The following is a 19,239-nucleotide window of genomic DNA, read 5'->3' on the forward strand; positions in this document are numbered from 1 at the left end:
CTCTTCCTGCCATCGCTGGAGAAAAGTACTTCTCGCCTTGCCCGTGCAGCCTGGAGGAGTGTGAGCAGGGAGGCATTGCTGACCGTGGGGCCACCCTTCCTTGCTCCTCTGCCATCTCCTATTCTTTGCTGGTGTCCCATTTTCACAGTGTCATTCAGGAGCTCCTGTGCTGGCTTCTCAGCTGCAACACAAAGGTTGTTAAATTGGATCTGGCTGCCATTTAAATATGGTGCCAGCACCTGATGAGTCATGGTTCAGCCCATCCCGCCGCGTCATTGCGGGGGGTGGCGCTGTGGCCATGCTAATGAGCTGCTGCGTTTGGAAGCATGGCGGCTCCGTGACGTGAGGGTCGCCATTTTTTTCACCTGCTGCTGATTCCGGTGGGCTTTTAAAATCCAGCCCTTGGTGATGACCTGTCAGCATTGTCATGGTCCAGTGAAAAATTGCTTTACGCTGGCAAATCTAGTCATTGGTACCAATGATTTCCAAATATGGAGCAAATATTGATCTAGTTGACTGAAAAACAGAAACTAAATAAAGCCTAAAATGTCAATCTTGGCCTAGTGGTAGCACTCTTGCTTCTAAATCAGAAAATTGCAGGTTCAAGGCCCACTCCAGGACATGGGCACATAATTTGGCTAGCATTTTACTGCAGTGCTGATGGAGTGCTGCATTGTCTGAGGAATCATCTTCCAGATGAGAAATTAAATCAAGGCAGTCTATAACATCTCAAGTAAATGTAAAAGATGCAATGGCACTTTTTTTTTTTTTTAGAGATACAGCACTGAAACAGGCCCTTCGGCCCACCGAGTCTGTGCCAACCATCAACCACCCACCTATACTAATCCTACACTAATCCCACATTCCTATCACATCCCCACCTGTCCCCACATATTTCCCTACCACCTACCTATACTAGGGGCAATTTTATAATGGCCAATTAACCTATCAACCTGCAAGTCTTTGGCATGTGGGAGGAAACCGGAGCACCCGGAGGAAACCCACGCAGACACAGGGAGAACTTGCAAACTCCACACAGGCAGTACCCAGAATCGAACCCGGGTCCCTGGAGCTGTGAGGCTGTGGTGCTAACCACTGCATTTGAAAAGGAGCAGGGGCTTCTCGTGTCTTGGCCAACATCACTTAAACAGACAATCTCATTGCTGTTTGTGGGACAAAAACTTGTCTTTACATAACGCCTTCAATGTAGTAAAACATCCCAAGGTGTTTATTTATAAAGATTCCGAGGACTTGGCAATGCGCAGATTGACTAACACATTTCTCTATGTTGTAACAGTAAGAACATAACTATATGAACATAAGAAAGAGGAGCGGGAGTAGGCCATTTGGCCCTTCCAGCCAGCTCTGCCATTCAATAAGATAAAGGCTGATCTTCCAGCTCAACTCCAACTTCCTATACTATCCCCATATCCCTTAATTCCCTTCGTACCCAAAAATCTATTGACCTCTGTCTTGAATATACTCAACGACTAAGCATCTATGGCTCTGTGGGGTAGAGAATTCCGAAGATTCATAACCTTCTGAGTGAAGAAATTTCTCCTCACCTCAGTCCTAAATGGCCAACTCCTTATTCTGAGACTGTGATCAGGTGTTGCAGATTACCCAACCAGAGGAAACATTTTCTCTGCATCTACCCTGTCAAGCCCCTTAAGAATTTTATGTTTCAATTAGATCACCCCTCATCTTCTAAACTCCAAGAATATAGGCCTAGTCTACTCAAGCTCTCCTCATAGGGCAATCCACTCATCCCAGTCTAGTGAACCTGTGTTTGCTGCCTCGAGGGTAGTATGACCTTCCTTGGGTAAGGTACCTTACTCCAGGTATGGCCTTGCCAATGCCCTTTTTAATTTTAGTAAGATTTCTTTACTCTTACACTCCAATCCCTTTGTAACAAAAGCTAACACATTATTTGCCTTCCTAATCGCTTGCTGTACTTGTATATTAACTTTCTGTGATTCATGTACAAGGACATCCACTGCACTTCAAAAGTACTTGATTTGCTGTAAAATGCTTTAGGATATTCTGAGGTCTTTTTTAACATTATATGAATGCAAGTTGTTCTTCAAGATCCAAAAACTGAATTTGCTGAAAATATTCAGGTCAGGCAGCATCTGTGAAGCAAAAAACCGAGTTAACCCTCCAGGTCGATGACCTTTCATCAAGATAAGGCTTGCAGTGTAAATTGCTGGAGAACCTACGATGTGAGCATTTCCTTTTCAGTGTTAAATCTTAGTTCCTTGTTTTGAAATTTAGAACTTGCAGTTCTGAAAGTATTGTAAATATCTTCAGAAATATTAGGGAAAAAAATATTGAATTCCTGATTCTCAGCATTGATGCGTAAACGTTGATACATTGGGGGCATCCTTATAACAGCACTGGGCTGCAAGCCATGTGGTTTTGTGTTAAATCCAAACTTCAATTTCAATTTTCTGCATCTGCATTAAAGATGATTTGTTGGTCCATATCCATATTGCTAGATGGAGTCTACTGTGACAATACAGCTCTGCCTCATGCAAGATGAACAGTGGTACTGTAGTGGTATGCTGCACTCCTGGCTAAAGGAGAAAGTGTGACAACACAAAACAACACCATACAGCCTGGTGCAGAAAAAGGACACATTGGCTGACAGTTTTATTTTGCTTTTTCATTGCCAGGCAAATTGTTTACAATCCCATGAAATTGTAAGGAGAAAAATAAGGTAGTTTGCCAGCAGCATACATATACAAAGTGGTCTTACTGGCCCCCCGACATAGGGGTTCGTGGCGGGGGGGGCCTGGAAAATGGCACCCAGAGAGGCCCAGCCCGGGCCTCGACGCCAGGAAGGCCCAGCCCCAAATTGTTAGTGACGGCGAGACCTCATGACGGCGTCGCCCGGCGACAGCAGCATCACAATTTGAAAATGTTAATGTATTTAAACTAATGAATTAAATACTTACCTTCTCCCGACATCGGTCCCGGATCTATATTGGTGCCAGCGGTGGCTGGCACTTCCGCGCCTTCAGGTCTCCATTCGGAGATCTGAGGTGGAACACTGGGAGGGGGGAGTAGGTAAGTTTTCAGGGTGGGGGGTGCTGGGGAGTGGAGTTAAACGTTTTCTATTGGTCTTGGGGATGGTGGGAAAGGGTAAAGTTCATAGTTTGTTAACTTTGTGGGGAGAAAGGGCAGGAGCACAAGGTAAGTTTTTTTTTTGTGGGGGAGAAGACAAGTAATAAATTTGGTAATTGGGAGAGAGCTGGGATAACTTTATTTAATTTTTAACAAGCATGTATCTTTAAACAATTAAATTATATTGAAGGGCTGGAAGCCCTTTAAAAATGGTGTACGCGACTGTGCAGTGGCACTGGACGCCATTACTGGGGACAGACCGCCCACCCTTCCCACGTCATCAGGGGCATGGTCCACCTGGCTATGTAAATGAGCCGCTGCGTTTAATATCGCGGCGGCTCTGTAGAGTTAATCCCGCGCTTGCGCCCCTCCACCTTTTTGAAGATCGCCACCGAGGAGCTGGTAAAATTCAGCTCAAAGTATCTATCTTCTGTATGCTTCAACTTGCAAAGTTCCATAGTGGAATGTTTAAAAACAAGACTAGATTGTGTCTTTTGTTTTGAAGTTTAGAAATGTTGAACTTGCCTGTAAATTAAACTTGAAATGTTTTGTGCATATGAATGCCTTGCTGTCTCTGTTTCAGGTCTCCACTCTAGATGGTGTTCTCGAAGTGAGGAATGAGCATTTTTGGACTCTAGGATTTGGAACTCTGGTATGATCCTTATAGATAGAATATGAATTTAGTTCTGTAGCAACAAATGTTATTTTTAAATTATTAAGTTCCCTTTTTTCTTGGATCTGGTTCTTGGGAATGAGGTGGATCAAGTGTCAGTAGGGGAACATTTAGGAGACAATGATCATAGTACCACAGGGTTTATGTTAGCTAAGAAAAAGTACAAGGAGCAATCCAGAGTAAAGATTAATAAATAATTTCAATGGGATGAGAATGGATCTGGCCCAGGTCAGTTGGAATCAAAGATTGGCAGGCAAAATTGTGACAGAAAGGCTGCCTTTAACAGGGCATGATTTGGGTACAGTTGAGGAGCATTCCCACCATGGGGGAAAGATAAGACAAACAAAGCCAGAGCTCCCTGGCTGATGAAAGAGATAGTGTTAAGATGAAGTAGCGAAAGAGTGCATATGACAGATGTCAGGTTGATAATACAAGTGAGTACCAGGCTGAATATAGAAAGTTCAGAGAAGTGAAAAAAGAAATGAGAAGCAAAAGGAGAATGAGAGAAGAGACTGGCAGCTAACACAAAAGGGGATCCAAAAGTCTTCTATCGGCATATAAATGGTAAAATGGCAGTAAAAGGAGGAGTGGGGCTAAATGGGGACCAAAAAGGAAATTTGCATGTGGAGGCAAAGGGCATGGCTGAGGTACTAAGTGAGTACTTTGCATCTTTACCAAGGAAGAAGATGCTGCCAAAGTCATCGTGAAAAAAGAAGTAGTTGAGACACTGGATGGCCTAAAAATTGATAGAGGATGTATTAGAAAGGCTGGCTGTACTTAAAGTTGATAAGTCATCAGGACTGGATGAATTGCGTCCAAGGAAACTGAAGGAAGCATGGGTGGAAATTAGAGGCACTGGCCATAATCTTCAACTACAGGCCAATCAGTTGGTGGGAAAGCTTTTAGAAACAATAATTTGGTACAAAATGAACAGTCACTTGGACAAATGTGAATTAATTAAGGAAAGCCAGCACAGATTTGTTACGAGCAAATCATGGTAACTAAGTTGGATGAGGTAACAGAGAGCGTTGATGAGGGTTATGCTGTTGATGTGGACTTCCAAAAGATGTTTGACAAAGTGCCAAGTAACAGGATTGTCAGCAAAGTTAAAGCCCATGGAATAAAAGGGACAGGAGCAACATGGATACAAAGTTGGCTGAGTGACAGGAAACCGAGTTGTGATTGATTATTTTTCGGACTGGAAGAAGGTCTATAGTGGGGTTCGTACGAACATACGAATTAGGAGCATGAGTAGGCCACTCAGCCCCTCAAGCCTGCTGTGCCATTCAACAAGATCATGGCTGATCTGATTGTAACCTCAACTCTACATTCCCACCTACTCCCAATAACCTTTCACCCCCTTGCTTATCAAGAAACTATCCACCTCCGCCTTAAAAATATTCAAAGATTCTGTTTCCACCACCTTTTGAGGAAGAGTGTTCCAAAGGCTCACGGCCCTGAGAGAAAACATTTCTCCTCGTCTTTGTCTTAAGTGGGTGACCCCTTATTTTTGAACAGTGACCCCTAGCTCTAGATTCTCCCACAAGAGGAAACATCCTTTCCACATCCACCCTGTCAGGACCCCTCAGGATCTTATATGTTTCAATCAAGTCGCCTCTTCTAAACTCCAGCAGATACAAGCCTAGCCTGTCCAACTGCCCTCTTAAGACAGCCTGCCTATTCCAGGTGTTAGTCTAGTAAACCTTCTCTGAACTGTTTCCAATGCATTTACATCCTTCCTTAAATAACGAGACAGTACTCCAGGTGTGGTCTCTCCAATGCCCTGTATAACTCTTCCCCAGGCTTTTCTTGAAATATATTAATGACTTAGACTTGGTTGTGCAGGGCACAATTTCAAAATTTGCAGATAACACAAAACTTGGAAGTATTGTGAAAAGTGAGGAGCGTAGAGGCAGACTTCCAAAGGACATAGACGATCTGGTGGAATGAGCAGATAGATAAAAGCAGATAGTTGAAAATTAATGCAGTTTGGATGGAAGATCAAGGAGAGGCAATATAAAAGAAAGGAGACAATTCTGAAGAGGGCGATGGAGCAGAGGAACCTGGGGGTATATGTGCATAAATCGTTGAAGGTAGCAGTGCAAGTTGAGAATGCAGTTTATAAGGCATGCTGGGCTTTATAAAAGCAAGGAGGTTACAAATGAACCTTGATAAAGCACTAGTTTGGCCTCAACTGGAGTGTCGTGGCCAATTCTGGACACCACAATTAGGTAGGATGTTAAGGCATTAGAAAGGGTGCAGAAGAAATGTTCAAGAATGGTGCCAGGGATGACGGACTTCAGTTACGAGAATAGCTTTTTTTATTCGTTCATGGAATGTGGGCGTTGCTGGCTAGGCCAGCATATATTGCCCATCCCTAATTACCTTTGAGCTTAGTGGCCATTTCAGAGGGCATTTAAACATCAACCACATTGGAGAAGTTGGGTCGAAAACCAGAAGACGTTGATTTAAGATGAATGGCAAAAGAACTAAGGCAACATGAGGAAAACCCTTTTTACACAGGGAGCGGTTAGGATCTGGAATACACTGCCCGAAAGTGTGGGGGATGCAGATTCAATCGTGGCTTTCAAAATGAAATTGGATAATTATCTGCAGGGAAAGGGCAAGGGATTGAGAGGAGCTGAATTGCTCTTGCAGAAAGCTGGCATGAACACAACAGACCAAATGGCAGTCTCCTGTGCTGTAGCCATTCTATGATTCTATTCTATAGTTGATAGCATTATTAATGTGAATTATATTGCTCTGTTCCTCCGTTTAACATTGTGTTTCATTAATGAAATAGACTTAATGACAACTCTTACTAAATTACTAAAGTACTAAAAACACAATTATGTATCGCAATTTAAAATAAACTTGTTCCTCCTGGTGTTCCTTTTCTCTTCATATTGTTCCCTATATTTTTTCTTTCTTCATAATTTTTACTATTTTTCCTCTTTAATCCTGTCTAATCCAATCATCTTTTCTGAGAATATGTTTTAAACCTTTTTTTCCCCTTTCCTTTGGTGGTCAGCTTTCTTTTGGAAACTGGGAGGAGCTTGTTTTAAGGAGTTTTTTTCATGAATTTTATTTAAAGTCCAGTTTTCCAGTTGATGGAGAGCCATTAATGGAAAACAAGCATTGATTTTTGACAGGAGCAAACTAGAGGTTTAGTTTATTAAATAACAAAGGTGATCTATTATATTAGAGGATTGAACTATGCAAAAAGACTGGAGCTTGTAAACTTAATTTGTAAAGGGTTGACTGAGAGACATAAAGATTTAGAAGATCCAGAATTTATTTTCACATCTGTTACTTAAAATTTTCTACTATGACTTGAGTGTGCAGCATGTTTGCAGGTTGATACTTGTGAAAGGCAAATTTAAGGAGTGATATCAGGAAGTTCATCACACAAGGAACTAATAATGCCTGCAATGGGTTTCTGAATAAGTTGGTGGAGTCTGTGATGTGGAGAACGATAGGTTTTCCAGCTGAAAGAGCTAAGCAAGTCAATTAAACTACATGGAAATGTTGATAATTGTGTTATGACTGCATTGGAACAGAGCAAATTATCCATCCATTCGGTTCCAATACTTAAGTATCATATATTTAACCACTGTAAAATACTGCAAGGTTCAGCTGCCTTTATAGCAAATAAGGCTCATTTCAATTCTCTGCCAATTTTTTTTCCCCTGTTGTGTATTTTCCCATGTAATTCTGTTGCATTTGTTTATGTTCAAGCTCAGTGTTAATAAACCATTAAGTCGCTGCTATGACAATTATTGAGCTATGCCTTCTCGCATCTCTGTATAAAAATAGATCTTGCAACATTTGAGCTAAATTCACCTGGGAAATATTTCTAAACAAACAGACTTCTTCATAAAACATATTGTCTGTTTTCACAAACAAAGATACACACATCATTTTGTGGGTTTTTTTGTACCAAATTTAACAGATGTAAGAACGATATTGCATTTTTTTATTGATTCTAAAAGTACATGATATGAATCAGGTTTTCATGCCTTTATTTGGTATGTATAGAACATATGATACAGAATTGGCTATAAACAAATGGTTGTGTTTGGAACATATTTCTGCAGAGCAAATGTTTAATTACTTGTTGCAAGCAATTAGGCCTGAGAGAGAAAATCAGCATCGGGGAGTTTTACTCTCAGGCCACATCATGTGCGAACATGCCTTACACTCAAACACAGTAGAAACTCTGAAGTAACAGGTGTGAAAATAGATTCTGGATCCATTCACTTGTTATATTTGTAACACAGAGTTTCCACTGAAATCCCTCTGCACTTTACCTTATGTGAACATCTCTTCACACACAGCTTTGCGTTTTGTACTGCTGTTTCCTGATGCACAATGTTTTAATTTTTTTGCACTCTTCCCCATTTCCATTTTTAATATTGAAATTTTTGAGTTTCAAAATATTTTTAAGCTCTGCTTTACCTTTGGAATCAATCAAGCTGATTAGCATATAACAGTTGTGGTACTGTATAGATAATGTTTCATTTCCTAGCTCTGACACCACCAATGTTAATGAGTCAACATTTGCTTCGGTCATTGTTTCTATGTCCCTTACAGTTTCTTCGGATCATGTAGCTGGGAAGGAATAAGTGACATGGTGATGGATAGCTGGAACTTACAAATTAAAATTGCAGCTCCTACCATGGCACCTTAATGTAAATGGAAACCACTGAAGTGGTATCACTTATGCTAAGAAGAATGGTTAAAACCTGTGGTATTCTGATATCTGTCTCCTCCATAGTTACCCTTTATGTTAAGATGTCAAATACAATCTGCAAAGCTCTGTTGTTTGTACAATTGATTGTAATATCTATGAAATTGCATTATGTTGGCTTCGGCTACCTTCAGTGTTAGCTTTGCTCAGATAATGGGCCTGTGGCATGGCAGCACTCTGCTTGCACAGTCCTCTTCAGTTTTTGCCCCATGGTCCCTGCCATCAATCTCATCACTCTTCGTCAAGCCTGACAGGCCCCCATCACCACCACCATCCCTCAAACACCCACCACCTCCCCCCGCACCCCCCCCCCCCAACCCCCTGCAACCCTTGTCAAGCATTCCACCACGAGTGCAAATGGTGAGAAATACAGCATCTCTTTGCCATATGCTTGTCAACATATGAGGAGGTACAGAGTCCCCAGTCAGAACTGGCCTCATGGAAAACAGCAAGTTGTTTTCCACTTCCACCTATGCCAGATCCAGTGGAAAATCTGGGGTGTGAGGTAGAATGCAAAGCTCAGGTCATCAAATAAAAATCCTCAAACCTTCTAATGCTATCTGCTTTTTAGGGTGTAAATAGATCCCTGTAGTCTAAATACAGTGCCACAAAATTGCAGTGTTTCTAGTATATGTTAGTTCCATTACTGTAAAGTCTTCCCATATAAGTCTGTCATTCTTAAACCTCCTTTTGCTTTGGATGTAGCAACTAAGTTGTTGCTATTATCATATCTTTTCAACTTCTGTTTTTGCTTTTCTTTGATCTTTGCTTCTCTCAATTTGCTTCTCAGATTTTAGAAAAATGATTTTATTCATGTAATTAGCTGTACAAATAAAACCGCTTCCTATCTAGACTGGGTGATTCTTGTTTGTAGCTGCTTTATTGTACCATTTGCAACAGCTGCATTCATTGCATTTGTTTATGAATCTTAAGTTTGCAGTTTGTCTGTTTTGTACACATGTATGTGCCATATCCTGGAAATTTGTCCCTCTGGGTTATAAAACAAAGTGCAATAACATGTTATGCAGCACAAAAAAATGAAAAATATTGTGAGTCCTATACCACAGTGGAGTGCTGTAGTTCAGGAGCATTGTAGAACTGTCAGGATCATTCCTGTCCCACAGAAGTGCACTTACTGTTAACTGATTACAGCGTATAGAGACTGACTTCAGTAAAATCTGTTGCATGCAGCTTTCTTGTCTCAACACCTGAAACTGTTCATAAGTAGTGCTAGGATGTTAAAATTGCTAAGGGGGATGGAAAAGAAATATCCAGATGGCGTGGTAGGGGAAAAAATTTAAAATTCAAACTCTTTTGTGCTGATGGATGGTCTGAGAGTGACTGCTTTTTTAAAATGTGCATTTAAAAGATATCAAATGATGGGTTAGGCTGATTAGGGACAAAATAGGAGATCCGTGGAGGCAGAGGGCCTCGCTGAGGAACTAAATCAGTGCTTTACATGTAAAGAAGAGGATGCAGCCAATGTAGCAGTAAAGGTGGAGGCAGTAGCGATATTGGATAGGATAAAAATAGAGTTGGCACTTAAAAGCCTGGCTGTCCTCAAAGTAGAAAAGTCACCTGGTGTTGATGGAATGCATTCTAGATTACTGGAAATTGCAAATGCTCTGGCCACAATCTTCCAATCCTCTTTGGATAGGGAGGTGGTGTCACAGGACTGGATGATTACAAATGTTGTAACCCTGTTATTTTTTTTTTAGCGAGAGGGATAAAATTAGGAACTACAGGCTAGTCAGCTTCTCATCAGTGACGGGGAATTTTTTAGAAACGATAATCCAAGATAAAATTGTTTGCTATTTGGAAAGGTGTGGGCTAATAAATGAAAGTTCAGATATGTTAAAGGCAAATCATGTTTGCCTAATTTGGTTGATTTCTTTGTAATCAAGTAATGGAGAGGGTTGATGAGGCTAATATGGCTGATACCATTATAGACTTTCAAAAGGCATTCGCTAATGTACCACAGAATAGACTTGTTAGCAAAATTAAAGCTCATGGGATTAAAGGGACGGTAGTAGCACAGATACAAAGTTGGCTGAGTGACAGAAAGCAGAGAGTAGTGGCGAATGGTTGTTTTTAGACGGGAAGGAAGGGGTTCCCAAGGGGTCAGTGTTGGAACCCCTGCTTTTCTTGATGAATATTAATGACCTAGATCTGCAGGGCACAATTTCAAAATTTGCAGATAACACAAAACTTGGAAGTAATGTGAACTGTGAGGAGGAAGTGATAAACTTCAAGAGGACATCAACAGGCTGGTGGAATGGGCGGACAAGTGGCAGATAAAATTTAATGCAGAGAAGTGTGAATTGATTCATTTTTGATAGCAAGAATGGGGAGAGGCAATATGAAATACAGGGTACAATTGTAAAGTGGGTGCAGGAGCAAAGGGACGTGGGGGTATATGTGCACAAATCATTGAAGGTGGCAGGTCAGGTTGAGAAAGCGGTTAATAAAGCATCAGGGATCTTGGGCTTTATAAGTAGGGGCATAGAGTACAAAAGCAAGGAAGTTATCATAAACCCGAACAAAACACTGGTTCAGCCTCAACATGAGAATTGTTCCAGGGATGAGGAACTTCAGTTATGTGGAAGATTGGAGAAGCTGGGGCTGTTCTTCTTGGAGAAGAGATTTGATAGAGGTTTCCAAAATCATGAGGGCTCCTGACAGAATAGGTAGGGAGAAACTGTTTCATTGGCAGAAGGATTGAGAACCAGAGAGCACCGAATTAAGGTGATTGGCAAAAGAAGCAACGGCAACATGAGGAAAGGTTTTTTTCCGGCGAGTCATTAGGATCTGGAATGCACTGTCTGAGTGTGTGCTTGGAGGCACATTCAATCATGTCTTTCAAAAGAGAATTGGACCAATAGCTGAAGAGAAAACATTTGCAGGGCAGTGGAGTAAAGGCGGGGGAGAGGGACTAGGTGAGTTACTCTTGCAGAGAGCCGGCACAGACACAATGGACCAAATGGCCACCTTCAGTGCAGTAACAATTCTATGATTCATGCATTTGTATTATTCATATCAGCTCTTTCTCAACATGACAGGCTAAATTCACTAAACCATTTAATTCACTAAACCATAGTCTTGAGTATTTGTTTTGTAAATCGGTCATTGTTGCTAATAAAATGTCCTATTGCAAACTGTAAGTATGGTGTCATTGGAACCATTCCATATCTCAGGCTGTAAGTGCAGTATTGGTAGCCTTTTGGTTATGTTACTGGACTAGTAATCCAGAGGCCAAAGAACTGATTCAAATCCCACCATGGCAGTTTGAGAACTTTACATATCTGGAGTAAATTGCTGGTATTACTAGAAGTGACAATGTTGGATTATCATTTTTTTTAATGAAAGGTTCACTAATCTCCTGTAGGCACCTGCTGTCCTTAACTGGACTGGCCTGTATAGAACTTCAGTCCCACGCTCAACATTGTTGATGCTTAACTGTCCCCTGAAGTGGCCTAGCAAGCCTCTCGAGTTGCATCAATACTCTACCAGTGATTGAATAAGAAGGCCCAACACTACTTTCTCAGAGTAACTATGGATGGGCAATAAATGCTGAACTTACCAGTGGCATCCTGTGATGCAGTTTTTTTTTAAATTGCAGGCTGTATGTGTAGCACTATTGTTACAGTTCCTTACCACCGGATGCAACTGCTCCATTGCCATGCTGTAGGTGGTCAGTATGGGACGAATGTGACATTTCCTACTGCATGCAGCAAATATGATACCACTGCAAATATGGTGTTCTTGGGACCTTTCCATGCTGGTGTACTTTCTACAGTTGCATATCACATGTTCTGCATAATACTACAATGAGGCATCTCAATACAGCACTTTACAGAAATGGGAGATTAGGTTACTCTTGCAGTGCTACTACACACTTCTAAATGGTCACACAGGAATGCAGTGAATATTTTACTTTTCAGAAAATAGCAACACTTTTCTAAAGTATTGAAAATTGGGACACAATTGAGAAGGTTATTGATAAGATAAAGAGCTCAAGCTGTTAGCCACTTAGCAAGTTAACATTAGCACAGCCTGAAAGAGAATAAACAAATAATTGCACCTATGGGGAATTTTAGAGATTTACTTGAATATGTCTGGTCATGTTCTGTCACTTGGATACAGTCACAGCCTCTCAAAGTAGAGCCTGTGCAGCGCCAGTTAATACTGTCCCAAGTGAGCTACTATAGCTGTGCTTCAGATGAGGAAGTAGATGTGCTGTCCTCAGGTGTGTTTAGCACAATAACAACAAATACTCTTGACAATGCATGTTGGTGCACTCCAGGGAAGTCCTACACAAACATATATTTTGTTTCCAGCCTTTAAGCGGTGTAGCATTCTAACAAAATGGTGGTCTTGAGGGAGCAGGGATCCCTGGGTGACTGTGAGGTAAGCGTTTTGTTTCATTTTTTGGATCTGCAAAGCAAAATGGCAATACTGTTGAGTCAAAGTAGCAAAGATAGCTTTTGCTTTAGTACATATTGCCTGTGACCGTGGATTGCTCAAATAACTCAACATGGGAAGCTTATATATGTGCCCTTTTTAGGTTTTTACATGGCTGAATAGCTGTGACATTTCATAAATTATACATGTCATGTGTTAATCACAAGTAGCCTGGGACTATCCATTTGACAACTGATTTTTCATGCACTACAGATGCAAGACATTTAATGGTATAGGTTGTAGAGAAAGGTGATCTACCAGGATTCATAACCTCCTCATGCTACAATATTTCACTTTCATGATCTGGTATCTCCAACAGGGAATGAGGTGTAACAGCTTAATGTTTTGCTGATGAATCTGAAATTCTTCAAACATACTTTCTGCAGCATTGTGTACTCTGGAGAATTTAATGAATGATGTTGGGAGGAGCTTTAGCAGCCTTACCTCTCCTCTCCTAAAGGCTGTGACTTATTCTTGGGTACTGTTCTGTGGAAGGTAGCATTCCACTGTTCAGGTGCTCAACAGTCCTTTGGACAGGTAACTGTCACTTAGTGAGTTGGTGTACCAGTGCTATGGAAGTGTCCCAGTAAAATCATGCTTACAACCTACTATGAATACACTCATTCGTGCACATATTAGATTGCAGTCAGGATGGAGACACCCTATATTTTCTCTCTCTCGACTAGGCATAGTGCTGCTAATTCAAGCTAGCAGCCAACTTGGCTGAGGTCAGGAATCAAGCAATGCATTTACATAGCCGCCTTCTGTGATATACGTTGTATTCAGCCCAGCTGGTCTATGCCCTTGTCTATGCTCCACACAAGCCTCCTCCCACCCTATTGCATCTAACCCTATCAGTTTATCCTTCTATTCCTTTTACCCTCCTGTGTTTATTCAGTTTCCCCTGGGGAGTCTAATTCTTGATTGTCAATTATGCCGAAGTTATACAGACCAATAAAGAAACCAAACTTGCATTAATATAGTGCCGTACCTCCTCATGATATCTCAGTGCTTCACAAGCAATTCATTCGCTTTAACATATAGTCGTTGCAGAGATATACACCAACAGCCAAGTGCCACAAATAGCGAATTAAATAAATGGACCGTTAGTTCTAATTTTGATGGTTCTGATAAGACTGCAATGTTGGCTAGGTCACTTCTTTCTTTTGGGCCTCCTTATCTCGAGAGACAATGGATACGCGCCTGGAGGTGGTCAGTGGTTTAGAGCTAAGAACTATTTGCTACTCTTAGAACAGTGGCATGGCATCTTGTGTCCTCTGTTATGAAAGTGCTTCTATTTAAAAAAAAAGATTTTTTGAGGATTTGTATTTTAAGAATCATGGACATTGTTTTTTGGGGGGAAAACTGAAAAGACACCATGGATGTTTTTTTTACATGGGTCACAGAGTTCTTGTTTGAAAACCAATCTTTACTGGATATCACATGCCTTAAGCTCAATAAACAACAGAAACCTTGGTGATTTGGGGGAGATGTTTACATAGAAGTGACATGTCACCATTTATGATGGTTACGAGGTCGCTTTTGGGATATTATTTTGACTTTCTAGTTGGGTTGTGGACTGTTTCAATCAATGTGTTTTATGCTTTGCTTCATTACTGCTTGTTTTATAATGGTTTTGTCTATTGAAAAAATCTGCTCGGTGTATTTCATTCTGGGATAAAGAGTAGAATATATGATTGACCGTATCGGTAATTGGGTAAAAATTTTAATATATGTTGTGACCTGTGAGAAGTGGAACAAGAAAAGACAGTGCACTCCTCCCGCCTCGGTTGTAACACCACTCAAGCAGGTAGATGTTTTGTTAAAATTAATTCTCAGGGTATGGATGTCACTGACTAGGCCTGCTTTTATTGCTCATCCCTCGTCACCCTTGAGAAGGTGATAGTGGGCATTCTTCTTGAAATGCTGTAGGCCATGTGCTTAAGGTACCCACAACAGTGCTGTTACATAAGAAGTGCCACTAAACAACCAGTGGAGCAGTGGTTTAGTGTCTTAGGATCCGCAGACTTTCACAAAGAACTTGACCATCGCTTTTGTGGTTTGTAATGCCAGAATCAGCTAAGCCTCTGTTATATCTACTGTCTCTGATGTACAAGAGTGTGAAGCATCACTGCACAATTTTCTTCATTTTCCTGTTCTTTCCTAGTGTTTTTTTTTCATTTCATGGGATGTGGATGTCACTGGCAAGGTCAGCATTTGTTTCCCATCCCTAATTGACCTCGAAGGTGATGGTAAACTGCCTTCTTGAACTGCTGCAGTCCATCTGGTGCAAGTATACCCGCAGTGCCATTAGGGAGGGAGTTCCAGGATTTTGATCCCGTGACGGTGAAGGAACGGTGATATATTTCCAAATGAGGATGATGTGTAGCTTGAAGGGGAACTTGCAGATGGTGGTGTTCATGTGCGTCTACTGCCCTTGTCCTTCTATGTGAAAAAGGCCATGAGTTTGGAAGGTACTGTCAGAGTAGGCATGGTGAGTTGCTGCAGTGCATCTTGTATATGGTACACACTGCTTCCATCTTTGAAATGAAAATTTTCGATTTTGTGGTTTAATACAACTTCAATAACTTGATCAAGATTAAAAATACTTTGAAGAATTCCATAAGTTTCAATTATAAATGTTAATTGCATTGTGTGCTGTTTTGTTACTGTAAGGTAAATTGTCTTTCTTGCATACTATCTGATGACTATTCAGCTCTCCTAATCACCTTTTTGATCTTTGTTCCTGTTTAATTCTCATCAAATATTTCAAAGCACACAAATGAAGATCAAAGCCAAAATATGTTACATCTCGTAGGCAAAGGAATTATATATTTTTTTGTTTTAAATGTGCACTAAGTATAGGATCCTATGTAAAAGTGGAGAGGAGAGCAGATTGCATTAAACATCACTCTAAGTAAAACTAGACCTGGCAGAACTAGCATTTATTAGGCCAAATAGCTGCTTATTAGCTTACTACAAAAGCAGCTGCATGCTAAAGACATGACATCTGAGAAGCAGCATCTTGTCTCCAAACCATTGTAGCTTGGCCGTGTGAAATGTTTAGTGCCTATAGCGGAAGGTGAGTGATCTCTGTGGAGAATTTAATTCAGCGTGCACAGAAGGCGTTAAAACAAGCTCATGCTTTTAAGATTGTGGTTTACATGAAAATGCTCTCTAAAAGCAATTAATATTTTGTCCTCTTAAGAACCAATTGTCCCCCTCCCTCCACCTCACTTTTTTTATTCTGTCTTGCTAGTGGTTTCAGTCCATTTAAAGCCTCTTCCACTTAATGCCTGTACCTCATTGTCTGTGTTAATTATTGATTGACACCCCTTTAGTTTATGTAGAGAATAATGACACCTAGGAATGATTGCAAGGCAGTAATCTGATCAACGATATGTTATAACTCATGAGAACGAAACTCAAATCAGGTTTCTAAGTTCTTCAGATGAAATTACAGCCTCAAAACCAATCTATAATATTTGCTCATCTGTTAACTTTTGACGGTTTTTATTCAGTTTTGTGATCACCACAGAAATGATTAGCTTGCAATTGTAAATTTTATAAAGAAATAACTTGAGTAGTTTACAGGTAAATAATATGGCCAGGCTTTATTATATAAAGTGCTGTAAAAAATCTTTAGAAATTAGACGAAACTTCTGTCTTGGCATCATACTAAATTGTTTCAGCGTTTTTGTTCGATAACCATACAGTGTAAAAGCTGATGCTACTAATTCATGACCTACAGTATTGGTAAGGAAAGTCTATACATGTCATCATCTATATAGCTCCTGTAATTATCCGATGCTATTTTAAGATAGCGAATTGAATTGCTGGAAAAAAAGGTGATTTGGTTCCTGTAAAGATGACACATTGAGCAGTTTGGATATTACAAAATGCACCTTTTCAGTTATTGATAGGTACCAAATACAGAATTTGAACTGGTGAATAAACATGGCTCACTGGCAATATTATTCAACCTACTGCACACTATAGAGCTCCCTCTGACTCGTCCAATCAAGTGAAGTGTAGTTTTAGTATTCCAAACCTATGTTCAGTGAGGGGCCTGGTTTGCACATGCTTTATTACATCAACTTCTGCTAGGAGTGTTCTGTGGTGTTTTAATCTGCCGCATTCCCAAGTTGAGGAAGATCATTTGAGCAGACCCAATATAATCAGTAAACTAAAATATGCTGATGAATTGTTTAATAAACTCTAAATAGTTTAGATAATGGGCAGGTAAAAACACACTTTGGGTCATGAGGAATTTGAGCTTGCCTATTGGAGTATTGCCATATACCGCCCTGTCAGTCTACTCCCAATCATCAGCAAAGTGATGGAAGAAGTCTTAAACAGCGCAATCAAGCGGCACTTGCTCAGCAATAACCTACTCACTGATGCTCAGTTTGGGTTCTGCCAAGGTCTCTCAGCTCCTGACTTCATTATAGCCTTGGTCCAAACATGGACTAAAGAGCTGAACTCAAGAAGTGAGGTGCGAGTGACTGCCCTTGACATCCAGGCAGCATTTGACCAAATGTGACATCAAGAATCCCCAACAAAACTGAAGTCAGTGGGAATTGGGGAAAACCCGCCACTGATTGGAGTCATAGCTAGCACAAAGGAAGATGGTTGTGGTTGCTGGAGGTCAATCATCTCAGTCCCAGGACATCACTGAAGGAGTTCTTCAGCGTAGTATCCTAGGCCCAGCCATCTTCAGCTGCTTCATTAATGACTTTCCTTCAATCATAAGGTCAGAAGTGAGGATGTTCACCATTGACCAAAAACTGAACTGCAGCAACCACATAAATGTTGTGGCTACAAGAGCAGGTCAGAGGCTAGGAATTCTGCGGCAAGTAACTCGCCACCTGTCTCCTCAGTCCCTGTCCACCATCTACAAGGCACAAGTCAGGAGTGTGATGGAGGGGGGATTGTGATATACTTGAACATATTAGCATTGAAAAGGAGGAAGTATTAGCTGTTTTAGCAGGCTTAAAAGTAGATAAATCCCCAGGCCCAGATGTGATGTATCCCAGGCTGTTACATGAGGCAAGGGAAGAGATAGCAGGAGTTCTGACACAAATTTTCAAATCCTCTCTGGCCACAGGAGAGATATCGGAGGATTGGAGGACAGTGAATGTGGTACCATTATTCAAGAAGGGTAGCAAGGATAAACCAGGTAATTACAGGCCGGTGAGTCTAACATCAGTGGTTGGGAAACTATTAGGGAAAAAATTCTGAGGCACAGGGTTAACCTCCACTTGGAGAGGAAGGGATTAATCAGGGATAGTCAGCATGGTTTTGTCGGGGAGATTGTGTCTGACTAACTTGATTGAATTTTTTGAGGCAGTGACTAGATGTGTAGATGAGGGTAAAGCAGTTGATGTAGTCTACATGGACTTCAGTAAGGCCTTTGATAAGGTCCCTCATGGGAGATTGGTTAAGAAGCCAAGAGCCCATGGGATCCAGGGCAAATTGGATCCAAAATTGGCTTAGTGGCAGGAGGCAGAGGGTAATGGTTGAGGGTTGTTTTTGCGAGTGGAAGCCTGCGACCAGTGGTGTACCACAGGGATCAGTGCTGGGACCCTTGCTGTTTGTAGTGTACATTTAATGATGTAGACGTGAATATGGGCGGTGTGATCAGTAAGTTCGCAGATGCCACGAAAATTGGTGTCTTAAATAGTGAGGAGGCAAGCTTTAGATTACAGGACGATGCAGTTGGGCTGGTAAGATGGGCGGAGCACTGGCAAATGGAATTTAATCCTGAAAAATGTGAGGTGATGCATTTTGAGAGGACTAACAAGGCAAGGGAATATACAATGGATGGTAAGACCCTAGGAAGTACAGAGGGACCTTGGTGTACTTGTCCATAGATCACTGAAGGCAGCAGCACAGTTAGATAAGGTGGTTAGGAAGGCATCTGGGATACTTGCACTTAATAGCCGAGGCATAAAATATAAGAGCAGGAAGGTTATGATGGAGCTGTATAAAACACTAGTTAGGCCACAGCTGGAGTACTGTGTACAGTTTTGGGCACCACACTACAGGAAGGATGTGATTGCACTGGAGAGGGTGCAGAGGAGATTCACCAGGATGTTGCCTAGGCAGGAGCATTTCAGCTATAAAGAGACACTGAAAAGGCTAGGGTTGTTTTCCTTAGAGCAGAGAAGCTGAGGGGGGACGTGATTGAGGTATTCAAAATTATGAGGGGCATTGACCGGTTAGATAA

At 41.1% G+C, this 19,239-nt stretch overlaps 1 protein-coding gene across 6 annotated transcripts in view; it reads left to right on the forward strand.

Moving 5' to 3' along the window:
- Positions 1-19,239, forward strand: part of slc30a6 (solute carrier family 30 member 6) — a 153,560-nt gene that overhangs the window by 122,047 nt on the left and 12,274 nt on the right. For 2 of the 6 annotated variants that reach the window (XM_068045317.1, XM_068045318.1), the window contains one exon: positions 3,710-3,778. In XM_068045317.1, coding sequence (XP_067901418.1) covers positions 3,710-3,778 — 69 coding nt within the window. The other 4 variants (XR_010976275.1, XM_068045320.1, XM_068045321.1 and 1 more) reach the window with 4 other exon arrangements.

Source organism: Heterodontus francisci, chromosome 13 (genome assembly GCF_036365525.1).
Source record: "Heterodontus francisci isolate sHetFra1 chromosome 13, sHetFra1.hap1, whole genome shotgun sequence".
Taxonomy (NCBI): domain Eukaryota; kingdom Metazoa; phylum Chordata; class Chondrichthyes; order Heterodontiformes; family Heterodontidae; genus Heterodontus; species Heterodontus francisci.